We start from the raw sequence: 15,607 nt of genomic DNA on the forward strand, positions 1-15,607 counted from the left end.
GACGTTGGCTGTGAGGTCCCTTTTGAAGGGATGAAGATGTTGTTGCGGAATGATGAGGGAAAGGACGATGGTGAGGTACATCGGGATGGTTCCTTTAGGAACAGAGTGAGGTCGAACTGGAAGTTTGAGCTGGATTTTGATGAGTGAAAAGGAAGCACTGGAAAATAGAAGGATTCTCTGAATCTGTGGAGTGATCAAAAGCCCAAAAAAGATGTTTTCCCCCGCCCCTTTTCCCTCTGCTGCTTGTTTTCTTTTATAGCCAAATCTCAGAACCCGTGAGCCTCCCAATCTGTTCAGAATTCCTCCCGTGATCCTCTTTTCTTTGCATGCTGAGCTACAGTTTTTTGGCCGTGAGAAAATAGGGTGAGGGCCCCTCAATCTTGTCTTCTTCTTCATACGGTGGACACCCTGTGCGTGTGGTTGCTTCCTCTTCTGTGCATGCTGGATGGTGAACCGAAATTGCTTCCCAAACTGCTGGAAGCGTGAGCTGCTGTTGCAATTTTGGAGATGCGCTTCTGCTGAACGTAGAACACCAAAGTGAAGGCGTGAAGGCTTGCTTCTTCTCCCATGCTGGATTGGACCGTGAACTGGTGTAGATGAGTTGATTGAAACTGGAGCTGCTGTCCGTGTGTGCTGGACGGTTGTTGGACGCTACTTCTGGAGTTGGACGTGTTGGAGCTGCTGGACAATGGCAGTTGCTCTCCAAGGTTGGCCACTTGCTGGATGTGCTTCTCCCAAGTGATAGCACCTCTCCTTTTTCAATAATATCACATGTGTGGCAAAAGTAACGTGGAGGATGCAATTCATGTTTCAGCTTTGTTAAAATGAAGCATTTCCTCCAGCTAGGCCGTGGGCATTTTGTGTGGCAGGAGCACTTCTTTACGCATACTCCAAGTTGCTTTCCTGGACGAGTGGTAGAAAAGGGTGAGTTGGACGAGCGTAGATGAGGGGGAACGAATTCGGCGAGCGGTCGCGCAAAGGACGAGTGCTCAAAACCGAATGCAGGGAATACGAACGCTGGAGGAGACCGAACGTTCAAAAGAGAAACCGAGTGTCCAAGTGATGACCGAACGCTCATTAAACAATAAAAACCGAACGCTCAATAAACAATATAAAAACCGAACGCTCACTAACACATAACACTTCAAAACCGAACGTTCACTAACACAAACATGACCGAACGCTATTTGCTGAACACCACAATGGGACGAACGTGCAAAGCCGAACGCTAAAGACATATATCATTGAGCCCGAACGTTTGTCAAAACATTATGACCGAACGATTGAAGATGAGGACGAACGTCCTAACACAACGAAAAGCCGAACGGTTAAACAGTGCAAAGGACGAACGATCACTGTTTGGACGAGCGGCCACAGTAACAGACGAACGATCACTGTTTGGACGAGCGGCCACAGTAACAGTGGGGAAGGACGAACGGCCACTGTTTGGACGAGCGCGAGATCATAGGGGACGAACGTCTGATCCTTTTTTTTTTTTATTATATATTTTTTTCTTTTTATATACACACATTTTTTAATTTTTTCCTTTATGAGGGTAAAACAATAAAACAAATTATTTAGTCAATCCGGACGAAATTGAGTGTTGACAGGAACACATAGGTGGCTTCTCTACATAGTATTGATAGTGATCTGAAGGCTAAGATTATGAGTGTTATGCTTTCTATCGAGTTGGTTGCGGTTGAGGTTGGGTTTCTTTATGGCTTGACCATGTTAGTTTTATCTCTCGCTAAACCTAATATTGTTCTTTGGTATCATAGAGGAAGATGGAAATGTTGTTCAGCCAGGAGTGAATGCTTAAATTTTAAAATCTCTCATATTTAGAGAAGGTAATAAATGTGTTTATAGTTTAGCAAGTTTACGTGTGGATTTGAAGCAAAAGTTCGTTTGGTTTTAAAATATACCTTCTTGTCTAAAGCAAGATTTTTTTAGAAAGAGTTTGATTTAGTATAAATTTTCTTGATTACATAAGTTTTAGTTTAATCCTCGTATTTTTGTTTTTATCCTTTTTTCTTTTTGTTGGTTTTTCAATAAAAAATATGATCAAGGAACATATAATTATTAAGATATAAAGTACCAACCTAGTTGGAATGTCATACTCTCCAATTGATACCTTTATATAGAAAAAAATATACATTGAGTATAATTTACAAGTGTACTGTACATAATGTACATAATGTAATTTGTACTGTAAAACTCATCAAGAAATAGACAAATGTAGGAAAGAAACTCGGAGAAAAGGTAAAATCAAAATTTGTTACGATGGAAAAAATCTTAAATTGCTATCAGCAGTCTATTGAGTTTACCCAAATGACGTGTTGTGTTGACGTTAGGATCGTCAAAGATGTCAAATTTGTTGTCAAATACAATCAAACGTTCTTCTTTTCTTCCGCCTGCAAAATAAGCGTTAAGGATTATAAAAATGTTTGAAATGATAGTTTATTTCCACACACAGAAGCAACATAAAAGTGCAAGGGAATGCCATCAAAGACATTTGGATTTTGAAAGTCTAAAAAAATAAAGATCTTTAACTTCAACAACAAACTAGTATAAGTAAGATGGAGCAATGCTCTGACTTGAGGAGAAGCAACTAACTAAATTTCGTAGAAGCAACATGTTATTGATTTCTTTTATGCAGTTTCAAAGAATCCCATTTTAAAATCATTCAATCAGCTAGTTTTGCTCAAACCTGATATTCACCTACCCTCTAAAATAAATATCAATCAGCATGGAATGAGAATTTGAAAAGTCACAGCTAATTATTACAAATAATGTTATACAGGAGTTGCATCACACTCAGTTTTAGAGTTCTCACCAACTTCAGTGTCAAACCATTTTTTCCACGATCTCCAGAGTTATCTTGCCGCGATCTTTGGCAAGCACGATATAGTCTTCGGATAAACTCCTGTACATGATTATAGATGCTGCATAGAATTACGTCAAATCAAGGTTAGACACATACATTACTTCATTGATTAGTGATTGTTCAGAACTATTACTGTTGTACATAATAAAATATCTCAGGGAATATCCTAACAGATCAAAAAAGCATTATTTCCACATCTCCAAATTTCCTAAAGTCCTATTGTTGGAATCTTGTTGATTTTAGAGTCTTATGGATATAGTAACTAATGATATTAGGATCAATTATATGGATTCTGTATTTTTTTATGTTATTAGCCTAAAATAGGGTAAATAATTATTCTATAATTTTGTTTTCTCCCCTATAAATTGAATAGCTCTCGATTGTGGTCTAAACAAATCATTCGTCATGTCTTCTCAACATAGTATCAAGAGTATAACGAGAAGTGAATTCTAATACTTGCTTTCCTTATGGAGCCACTACTCATAGGTTTACACACTTGAGAAATTGTAAATGTTTTCAGTTTCTGTTTTTTTTCCTATTGTGTCTCACTGTTCACTTTCCTAGTGGTATTAAAATCGCGAGTAAACTTGCACGATCCTGAGTTTGCCCTGCCAAGCAGCAAACAGACGTGGAGGATGAATCAAAAGTTGGGTGCACTGAAGCGATTATACAAGGATGTTCGTTCGGAGGATCGTGTGGCCGTGATTTTTCTGGAAGGATTGTGTTTCGCATTTCAGAACCAAAGGAGAAGACCCACATAAGGTACGAGGAACTCATTAAAGAGCTCAAATTTGAAGAAAGTTCTCACAAGGCACATTGTGTGACAACTAGATAATGCATTTGACATCAGCTCTAATCTTGTCTTTCAAGAAAGAACCATATATATTGAGGCAAATTGTTATTTCGTAAGAGAAAAACTCGAGTTGGGGATAACATCACTAGATTTGTCAACTCTAGTGAATAGTTGGCTGGCATATTCACGAAGTCGCTAAGAGGACCAATGATTGATCATAGCAAGCTACACATGTTCAATTTATATGCTCTAGTTTGTGGGAGTGTAATAATTATAGAAGCATGGAACTAATCTGTATGACCAAGAATGTCTAGCTTATATAATTATATAATACACACACACACACACACACACATATATATATATATATATATATATATATATATTATTAGAAATGTTTTTATTTATTTCTGAATCATATCTTTGTAATTACAAGATATCAAGTGTCCTCTATATATTATATTGATTTCTTTTTTAAATGTAAACAAAGCCAGAGACTGTTATTTGAGAAACACATGGTTTCGGCTTAATGTTTATCTCCTTCCTAGAGTTTAACAAACACAATATTTACGATCGACCATCAACACCAAATTAAAATTGATCATCGACCAAAATTAATGAAACCCACAATTTCTCAAGACAAGTTTACCAACCACTGTCCTTTAAGCTATAATGCATAACTCAACCATCACACGACCAACATTTTACTTGAAATGCCATTTTATGTTCTTTCAATTTAAAAACAGAATATTGTACCTTAGTCGATGCCTATTGCAGGCTGTGAAGAAGGCAACAAACCCATAGACTATGCTCTTGAGAGCACGGAAAATCTAGAAAAGGAAAAAGAAAAATATACCAAATTAGGATAGTCTTTAATGAAACCACTGACAACCAAAATAATATTGTAATGCCATCTTACAACCTGGGAAAAAAGATCATTCCAAAGAGTTCGCCACATGGATACTTCAGAGGCAGTCACTGTAGCTTCAGAAGTTGCTGCAAACTGAAAAATGCTGCTAAAAAACTGCCACATCTTGCCAAGTGTATTGAAAATGTACAAACATGTTGAGGGCAAAAATCTGAATATCATCAGGATGAGACGAACAGGAGCATATAGTAATTCCCAGAGAACCCAAAATAAAGGATATAAGATACATGTAGCTGCAGTATATTCAAAAAACGTAAACGGAGGCAGTTAGTAGAATATCAGATGACAATTGATGTTGCCAAAAACAAGTATAAACTTAACAAATAATAGACAGTACCAGAAAACTAAAACATATGACTTACCGATGCTCCAAACAACATTGAAGACAAACCAAAAAGGGGAAAACAGTAGCTCCAGTACATTTCCCACTATATCAAAAGATGTATCAACTACTAGCCAAATAACAGAAAAGATGCTTTCAGCTATGTCAAACAAAAACTTCAAGCTTGGGAGAAGAAATCCAAAAATCTCCACCAGTGATTCTACAAGAGGTTGAACAAGAACTGAAAAGAATGACCTCGTAGCATGTGAAAAGGCAAGAAACCACCTAACAGCCTTTTGGAAGTTATGTAGAAACAGCATTGTCCCTAAGTATTTGACCCTTGAAACCATCTCCCAAGTTTCAATCCAATCAAAAAGAGGCCCACATATACGAGATGCAGTTGCCTTAAGAACAGGAACATTTTTGTATAAATCATAGAATCCAATGAGAACAGTAACAAATGATATCAAAACATATAAAAGTCTTGCAAGTGGGCACATCCAAGGACGATAAAGATTGCATAACACTGGATATGACTGAAGGAAGATGACCCAAGATGGAAGACCAGCCTCCAACAAAGTAAGCAATCGCAGATCAGATATAATGACTTCCCTTAGTTTAAATGGGAGGTCGTGATCATCAAACCTAAATAACAGTAGAACATCCCTATATTGTGTTGCTTTATCTGCAACATCTTGAGTGGTTTCAACTGAATCATCTTGAGTGACTTCAGCTGTATCATCAGAAAAGCAGCTAGAGGTCTGAGAATAATCCAATGAGTCATCAATTTCACCTGCAGAGTAGCCATCAGCTTCAACTCCAGCACTAAAGGAATTCATTAATTTTCGTCTCTTATAAGGTCCAGAAGGAGGAGGTGTGTGTAACATATCTGTTGTGTCTTCTATATCATCAGAATATACTGCAACATTGGTACCTAACATATCTTCAACAGTGACATTTCTGCAGACATTATCATTGTCCTCGTTGTCATCATCAACAGATACAACACCAGAAAAATCTTCACTGGCATCATAAAATATTTCCCCTGTTAAAGTTGCAGCAAAGAAGTAATGTTCATTGAAAACCCATTGGTTTAGAATTTAAAGAATTTCTATAGCCTTTAGTTGCTATAATGTAAGTTAGAATGTGAAACCTTTCACAATTAGGCTATGTGTGCTGGAAGTTGATAGCAACAACAAAACAAGGGTTTATAAAAACAATGAAAAGGATGAAACATGGGGGATAAAGGGTTATGATATGAGTTTAAAAAGACAGGAATGGAAAAGGTTAAAAGTTTTTAATAAGTGTCACTATTCATGCCCCCACCTCAAAAAAGGAAAAATAAGATTGGATGCTTAGGAAGAAGATTAAGTGGGGATGAGATCCTTCCTTTCCCTTTATTTCTGAAATTTTATAACCATTCAAACAAGGTAATATCTCGGCATACACAGGGTCCTATTATCAACACAACTTAAGTGTTAAGTAACTTACAGCAATTTTCTATATAGTGAGTGCATGTGCAAGACATGCATGCATGCATGTCTTCCTACACATAAGTATATTTCTACTTGCATGAAATACAAATAGGTGCATGCTTCATACATTACTATATTCCTACTCACATGAAATACAAATGCTACAGCCATAAAGGCAATCCTAAATCCATATGCATTATGCACACTAGGTAAGAAAAAAATTATGAGAATCCCAATTACCACCTGAGGCAGAATCCAGGTGTTCTTTTAGAAGCATCTGTTCAGAAGGGGTTCCTGAGAACCATGAAGACATGCACCTTGCAGCTTGAGCAATACTATCAAATTCCCATCTTTTCATCAGTTTAGCTTCTATAGCCAGTGATGTATCCGTCTGCAAAACAAATGAAATAAATCAATACATGAAATTGTGTAGAATCTAATGAGAACATAACAAGAAACATGCCAAAGAGAGTACCTGAAGCTCATTATAGTAGTTGATACCACGAACACTAGACCATGCAACTTCAAATATGATAAAACCATAGAGGGTTCTATGCAGCTCACTGCTCAATTGTAAAGAATTCCTTAAGTTTTTCACAGGCAACAAAACTCTCTTCCTTGATAACACCAATGCTTCAATCAATGAGAACCATCTCATAAGTTTCTTTGAATTGCTTGAGCTTGATTGAGGACAAACTTCCTTGCCTTCACTCCTCTCTCTTCTAGCTTTGGAATATGCAAAGGGAGATAGCCTTGACTGCAAAAACATACTTATATAATTCTTATTCTAAGACTACAACTACTTGAAAATCACTTTCAATAATGAGTTTACAAACCTTAGTAACCATTAATTGCCAAATGTGTATGCCCCGTGAACCAAGGTCACTCAACCATGGTCTATTGTCAACCAAAATATACATTTTTTTGCTATCATTTGCAAGGAAAAGGCTAAGATCTGCAAAATAAGATTGCAAGTCTCTGCAGAATACACATCACGAAGAAGAAATAAATCAGCATTAGAAAAACAGAAACACAAAACAACTCTGCTAACCCAGCATAGTTGATCAATTCAAATACAGCAGATAACAAGCATCCAGCTGTGACAAATGTTCTTGAATAGCCAAAGAAAATTTTTAAATGCTGAATCATTAAGCTGCTGTAACTCCAGGTTGAGTAGAAGCGGTAACAGTTGCACTTCCACATTTTCCAATTGTCCCACACGATATATTATTCAAGATAATATGACAATCTAAACGCAGTAAGAACTGAAAAATTACATAAAGAACTTCGCCAAAAACGTTCCTGATCCATTGCATTTTATGAAACCAGAAAATGCAGGTAAACTGGCAACAGAGTTCAGAACATCACGATATTTTTCTTTAAAAGATCAGGAATACCATTTGCAGTTGACTGTAAAATAGCATCAGTGAACTCAAATTTCATACACAAATGTATCCAAAAATAAATAAAAAGATGCACAACACTGTGTAGAGCTCATGATCATGAAAGAAACAACAAAATTTAATTTAAAAAATACAAAAGGAGAGGGCGTGGAAGTAATAATTTTTCTCAGATATAATAATTAATAAATTAAGGGGGAGAAAAACAAACGCATCATGCATCATCAAATAAAATTCAAACCCTTTCACCCGAAAAGTAAACAAATAAATACATTCAATCCAGCATCAATTTAACAACAGATGCCATTCGTTAATCATGTGATAAAATATACAACAAACCACGATCGCACATCATCAGAGCAAATCATGAATACGAAAAGAAGAAAAAGAAAGAAAGAAAGAAAGAAAGAAAGAAAGAAAACATACCCAATTTGCAAACTCGTAAGAGAAAAAATGCAGCGTCCATCGTCACCTTTCCCCATTAAGATAAACAACACCCTCGAACCCCGTCTTATTACCAAAACCTTCTTCTCCAGATTTCTCACTAGCACCTGCTCCAATTTCCAAACACAAAAGAACAGAAAGAAAACAAAAAAAAAACATTAATTGTCCACAATCATTCTCTTAATTTCCCTTAAAAGAAAAAGAGGCGTAGAAAGAGGACCAGAGGAATGGGTGTTCCATGAAAACGAAGAAGAACGAAAGGCAATGGAACCCGGAGCGAGTAACTTCATAACAAAGAATATAAAAGACAAGGAAAAAAAAAAGAGAGAAAAATCCAAAGAGTTAAAGGTTGAAAGAAGAGTGCATATATGCTCCTTTGTAACTAATTTTTCTGATGGCGATGATGCTAATTAATTTGTAATAAATTTGGTTCACCGTAGAGAGAGCGAGAGGAGAATCAGAGAGAGAAAGTAGTTGTCAAGAGCACGTTCCTTGTGTTTTTTACTCTTTTCGATGCTTTGTTTGTTAGTGCTGTTATTAAAACCTTAAAAATAGGAAGGGGACAAGAATTTAGTGCTTTTGTTTGGATATTATGGCTTTTCACACTGCATCAAGATTAATTCTACAGCCATCAAAAACATTTAGTACGTTTGTTATGAGGTTATGATTCCTCGGAATAGTAATTATTATATAATTAAGAAATTACTTTTAAACATGTATTAGAAATGTGTTTGATTAACTTACTTATACTTTTATGAATTCTAATTAGTAGAAGCTAAACTTACCTTATATAATGGAGGGATCTAATCCTTTTGCAAATAACTTTTTATAATTTTCTAACCAGTATTAGAATAGGATTCTTTCTATTTTTATACAAAGCCAGCCAAAAAAACTTATGTGAGAAAAAAACACTATCATTGAGATACTCTATAAATAGGAGAAAACTGATATTAAGAAAAGTAAAATAAAATTAAATATAAGTTGCTTCGTGAAAATAAAAAATAAAATGGAAAGATAAAAATATTTAGATTGAAAATAATAATTTTGATATATTTTCTCATTTATTCTTAACGTAGTTTTTCTTATTTAGTACATAACATTTTTTTACCATTTAACAATTTATGTTTAATGTTACATTCAATATGGGTCTCTCTTTTTAAGTGTAAAAGATGTATGAATTTTTAAGTTTTGTTCCTCTTAATTTTCCCTTTTATCTAAGTTACTATATTATCTAATTAATATATTTACTTTCTTCACCTTTTATATTAGATAATATAATTTATTCTCAACATTCTTATCTCTCTTGGATTTTCAATAAATTGAAAAAATAAGAAATGAGTTTAAGATAAGCTCATAATATTCTAATAATTAATGAAGTCTACTTGATTTTTGACTATGAATTCTGATAGTCCTTACTTTTTATGATTTTTCCTAAATAGGTTCCTCACTATTTTTTTTCTCTCCATTGGGTTTCTATTTTTGAAAAATTGAAAACAATTAAGTCTTTGTTGTTAGTTCCGTACTAACATGGTTAAAGAGGTGTCACGGGCTAATTCATGATTTTTTAAAATTTTTTAAACATTTTTTGAATTATTTTTATATTCATTTTTTATTTTTTTGTTGATAAATAAAAAATTTGTCACGTGTCAAGCTGACATTATGTCACATAACAATGATAATGCACTTGTCCTTGTATTTTTTTGTTTCAATTTTGTCTTTGTATTTTTATTTTCTCTCGTTCGATTTTTTTTAAAATTAAAAATTTTTTTCCTTCCCAAATGAAAACGTGTTATTGAGGAAGTACTGAGATTATTTTTGTGTAGATCACCTTCACAAAAATATTTATTATTGAAATGTTAACTATTGCTTATTCATGTTATTTAGGTTAAATGATTTTATTTGTTGTTTAATTTTGTAGAAAAATTTTAAATGACTTTCTTTATTTTTATTTTTCTCAATTTATTTTTATTTTACAAACTTTAATACAACTAAGTTATTTTCTTTAGTACTATATAAATAAAAATGTGTTATATGTTAGTTCGTAATTTTTTTTATTTTTCTAATAAAAAAATATCAATTTGTATAAAAAAATTGTAAAGATTTATATACAAAATAAATTTTGTTTGAATTTGGAGAGGAACAAAATTGTTTAATTTTTCAAAAAAAACATAGAACAAATTGAGACAAAATAAAAATATAGGGACCAAATTGAGACAAAATAAAAATATAGAGACCAAATTTAGACAAATACAATGACACGTGGCATTGTTAGTGCTATGTCGTACTACCATTGCCACGTGACATAATGTTAGCTTGACACAGGACAAATTTTTTATTTAAAAAAAATTAAAAAAATTAAAAAAAACCATAAGTTGACACATGAAATCCTCTTTAGCAGTGTTAGTACGAAACTAACTGTGAGGACCTAATTGCTTCAATTTTTCAAAAATAGGAACGTAATTGAGACATAAAAAAAGTGAGTGACCTAAATGAAAAAAGTAACTAAAAATAGGAACTATCTGGATGATTAAACATTTATCTAATGAGAGTCACTACGACGAGACAAAGATTAATAGTTATTCTACTTCTTCTTTCCATTCAAGGTCTTACATAAAAACCTTCTTTTTTAGAGGAATTTTGTTTCTTCTAACTTTTTTTTTTTGACCTTTTTGCATTTTGATCTTTAAGTATCCAACTTCTTACATGCATAATAGACCACTTGAGTCTTATTTTCTTTTTAGTTCTTTTCTTGTTGAAGTTGTCACATAACCTACCACTCTCATTTCTCACACTTTTCTCTTCATCCTCCGTTACTTTCTTTTCCATTTATTTATTCTCTCAATTTTCACCTTTACATCTCTTTCAGAATTTAATCCTCATAATAGTTGAGGAGTTAAAAAGCATATTTGTAGAGTAAGTTCCTATTTACTGTAGATTCTTTTTTTTTCATACTTTTTGTAAATTTTATCATTAATCTTGGTAGGATCAATTGATAAACGTCATCCTCATACTACAGAAAAAAAAAGTTGTTATTTACTACTAAAATTTATATCTAAGGTAAAAAATTTATAAATAAAATAATGTTACATATATATTACATACGAAAAAAAATTTCACAGATAAAATGATTATAAATAACATTATATTCAGATTTATCCGTAAATAATTACATACGAATTATCTACAAATTAAATTTGTATATAAATCTATGAACTTATCTGTAAATAATTATCTACTGATAAATTCATATATAATTTGTCTATGAATAAATCTGTATGTAATTACTTACGTATAAATTCATAAGTAACATAATTGTTAGTTTTGTTGAATAACTTCTTTTTTGGAATAATTATACAGATCCAAACATAGATTGAGATAAACATATTGTGACAAACAATTTATATTTAAAAAATACTGAGTAAATAAATAATGTTAATATACAACCATTTTCATACATAAAAGCTATAAAATTCAAATATTGTAAAATTGAAATGTCTAATACTAATAAATAAAGTCTAAAGTCGATAAATGCTTAAACATAGTAATAAATAAAGTCTAAAATCTCTCAACGAGCAAATTAAAGGATTCTTCGTCTTGTTGTACTTGATCATTGTCCTACAACTCTCCGTTTGAATCAAATTGGCCTTCTCTACTACATTGGTGTTAAGGAGTTCTCCTTATTGCTTGTAGAAGAACTTTCCGTCCTCCACAACAATTTCATATGATTGAGGGGGGATGGTGGACGGTGGACGTTTGAGTGGTGTTGCAAGAAGATAAGCCTTCACAAGTTTATAAACTAATATATCTAAAGGGAGTAGTCGGCTGTCATCCCTCAACCAAGGATGACCTGCATGTGCAGAAATATGCAATAATTAGTTTAACAGAGCAATACCATTTAATAGATTACTTTTTTATGATAAATTCTAATTTAAGGGGAAATTTATAATTACATTATATTTAAAAGAGTAAAATTTTGTGGGGGCAATTGCCCCCAAAGTCTACAAAGTAGATCCTATTTTCAAACACTTAAATACTCTCAAACATACTAACTCGGTGTGGATTTAGACACCACCACATAATACTCAATTCCTTGTCAAAATAAGAATCTCATTAGAGGTGGGCAGAGTATACTAAATTGCATTATACTATAAAGATTTGTAGTTAACTATAAAATGGTTTACCTCAATTGAACTGAACTAAAAGATAGTTTGGGAGAACTTAATTGAACTAGTTTTTAGTTCACTTATAGTACAGTGCAGTTCAATGATCTTCTCTCAAATATTTATCAAGCTTTGATATATAATCAAATCTACCTCCCGTAGCTCTTAGGTAGAATTTCATGCCATGAGGATCATCATCATCATCATCATCTAGTTGAGAACCCTCCTCAATACCTTGATATTGTTCATAAAGTGTTTTTAAAGATGACAATAATTTTGATTTCAATTCACTGGCCATACTAGATTCAAATAGGTAGTCAATGAAGTAAGTAACAAAAAAACTTACTCTTAGGGTTAAGCATAACAACAATCAATAATAAGATTTTAATTCCATTAAGATTTCCCCAATATTTTTCATACTTGTCCTTCATCCTCATTGCCATCAATTTTATGCTCACATCACTACTCTCATAATATTGTTGAATCCTTTTAACAATTCCAAACACCTCATTCATATACATATGACTGGTGACATAAGAAGAACCAGAAATGCGTAGGGTAGAGTCATAAAACATCCTTTCAAATGGTAGAACAGACCTCACATATTTCCAATCCTCTTCTAATGGCACACCACCATTACTTTTGGCCATTTCAACACCAAATTTCTTATCTTGCATATCTCTGTACTTCAAGCTTGCCTCTAACATTAAGTGAGTTGAATTCAACCTAGTTTCAACATCAAAGCAAACAATACCTTTATAAGAAATTCCTTCTTGTTCAACACATGCCTTGAATCTAGCAAATCTAGATGAAGAAGATTTCACATATTTAACTACACTCCGGATTCTTGAAATTGAATCTTTGATCTCTTTTAAGCCATCCTTCACAATCACACTTAATATATGAGCACAACAATACATATGGACATATTCTCCCTTTAAGAAGAGACAGTTCAATGATAACATCTTTCTTTTTAGGTACTGGACCCCAACATCATTTGCTCTAACATTATCCAGAATGATACTAAGGACTCTCTTCAACTCCCAGTTATTCAAAAAAGCCTCAACATGTTTAGCAATGAGCTCCCTTTAATGTCTCGTTGTTTGAGAAAAATTCAAAAATGTTCTTTTGAAGTTTTCAATCATTATCAATAAAGTGAGCTGTTAAACTCATGTAATTTAGGTTTTGGATTGAAGTCCATGTGTCTATAGTTAAACAAACCCTCTCACATTGCTTTGATAGAAACATTTTCAACTTTGCTTTTTTCCTTTTCATAAAGTTCCCACATTTCATGCCTCAATGTTGTGAGGGATGGAAAATCAAATTGTGGGTACAAGGACCATACAAAGTCACAAAAGTCCTCATTTTCCACAAATCGAAAAGGAAGCTCAGACTTCACAAACATCTTCACCAACTTCATTCGAGATTCATTTTGGTCAAATCTATAAATAGTTGGTGAAGGGCCAACACTAACTTCTGTAGTTGACGATGAAATTTTTTGCCTTTTGAATGCTTCTTTATAGGATTTTCTTTGCATCTCGTCAAATAATGATTCCTCATCCCACTTGTTCCAGCCAAATATTTAATCAAATCACCACAATAATTACATTTAGCCTTCTTCTCAGAATAAGAATTTTGTTTAGTAAAATGTCCCCACACATTTAACCGTCCTTTACTATTCTCAGTTGACGACATATTGATATAAGGAGGTAAATGATCAATTCTAAAAGTATCTAGTGTGAGAGTTTTTACGATTTTAGGCAATGTAAAATCCATCTAATAACAAAAATTAAGATTTAAAATTTTTGTATTTAGTATGTTCTTTGTCAATCTTCTATGTGCCCCTCTCCTACCAAAATTATAAAATGTAGTTGAGGATACAAACCTTATTAATTTAACCAATCAAAACAACCACACAATCTAATAAGAAAACTCCATGACAGAAAAATCTTTCTAGTTAACTTTCTAATAGAAGCTATGAGTAGAAAAAAAAAGGTTTGGAATATAAGGTTTAACTTTCCAAGGCAATGAATATAAGGTCTTCACTACTTAATAAGTTAAATAGGATAGGATAAGATGAGAATGAATATTAAGACAGTATGAAAACAACCAATCCATTAACTCGCCTCTTCACTTGTAAGTACAATGTCGTAGTTTTGAAACATGGAATTTTGATGTAAATAAAAAAGGGAGTACATAAAACATGTTCTGATATATTAATGACCGAATCAAATAGAGATCTTCAGAATTCAGATTAATAGCAATATGCATATAACAAAAACTAGAACATTTAAATGAATTCATCTCTTAATCTTTTATTATAATTGTCATGAAAATATAAACTAGCACTCAAACTTCTTCTGTTTAGCAACAAGAAGTAGGAAAGTGTAATTAGATGTGTACTCAAATAATAAACAGTTATGTAATGATCGAATGTTGAAATCCTCCTGTAAAACTTCCCTATAATGTTTCATTCTCTATAAGATAAAATTATCTCATACGCAACTTAATTTATAGAAATTTTCTCGTGTCACTTCACTAAATCTTTATCTTTTAACAGTGCAAGTCTATTTCTTTTCGTTCTCTCCTAGAAATCATTACGGAGAAGTTCATTCAAAGACTCTAAATCAACAAAAGCGTAGCCAATATTTTCAACAGAAAGGTACACAAAATCAGCAATTCATGTGCGATGAGGGAAAGCAATCCTCTTCGGCCAAGCGATGCGGAAAGAGGATGGGTTCGAGTGTCGTAACCTCTCGCTTGTGCAATGTAGTCAGGAAGGAAAATATGTTTCACTCTATAGCTCTGACTCGTTGTTGAGTATAGTACTCAGTGTGAGATGCTGCGATGGCAAGACGACTCGACCACGTTGTTGTGGGTATTGGTATTGTTGATGTTAGACCATTAAGAGGAAGGTATCAGAAAAGAGTTGTTGGTTATGTTAGGAAAGAGTTGTTGGGTATGGTCAGGAAAGAGTTGTTGGTCATGGTTAGGAAAAGATTTGTTGTTATGAATGATTGCTTGGATGTGTCCTTTTGTTATGTATTGTGTTGGTTGTTTTTACTATGCATATGTTTTTACAGTTAGCTCATCCATATTTGTTTGTGTTTATGATGATGATCGTATATAGTTTGTGTTATACGAGAACATATGTTAATGCATATGTTTTAGGTGTTGTGTAGACATAAGAGAGATGGGATA

At 33.2% G+C, this 15,607-nt stretch overlaps 1 protein-coding gene across 4 annotated transcripts; it reads right to left on the minus strand.

Moving 5' to 3' along the window:
- Window positions 1–2,132: 2,132 nt before the first annotated feature.
- Window positions 2,133–8,765, minus strand: LOC108343222 (uncharacterized). Of its 4 annotated transcripts, none has more exons than XM_052879250.1 (11): window positions 8,467–8,765; window positions 8,229–8,353; window positions 7,239–7,380; window positions 6,878–7,159; window positions 6,643–6,793; window positions 5,862–5,972; window positions 4,968–5,720; window positions 4,600–4,838; window positions 4,434–4,507; window positions 2,834–2,942; window positions 2,133–2,411 (listed from the first exon to the last, which is right to left on the minus strand). In XM_052879250.1, the coding sequence occupies exons 2-11, from the start codon at window positions 8,282–8,284 to the stop codon at window positions 2,388–2,390; spliced, it is 1,941 nt and encodes a 646-aa protein (XP_052735210.1). In that variant the 5' UTR covers window positions 8,285–8,353; window positions 8,467–8,765; the 3' UTR covers window positions 2,133–2,387. The 4 variants fall into 4 exon arrangements, with proteins under 4 accessions (XP_052735210.1, XP_052735211.1, XP_017436842.1 ...); XM_052879251.1 differs by having other exon boundaries at window positions 6,646–6,793; window positions 8,467–8,764; XM_017581353.2 differs by having other exon boundaries at window positions 4,968–5,972.
- Between the last annotated feature and the right edge of the window lie 6,842 nt (window positions 8,766–15,607).

The sequence above is a fragment of the Vigna angularis genome, chromosome 6 (assembly GCF_016808095.1).
Source record: "Vigna angularis cultivar LongXiaoDou No.4 chromosome 6, ASM1680809v1, whole genome shotgun sequence".
In the NCBI taxonomy this organism is placed as follows: domain Eukaryota; kingdom Viridiplantae; phylum Streptophyta; class Magnoliopsida; order Fabales; family Fabaceae; genus Vigna; species Vigna angularis.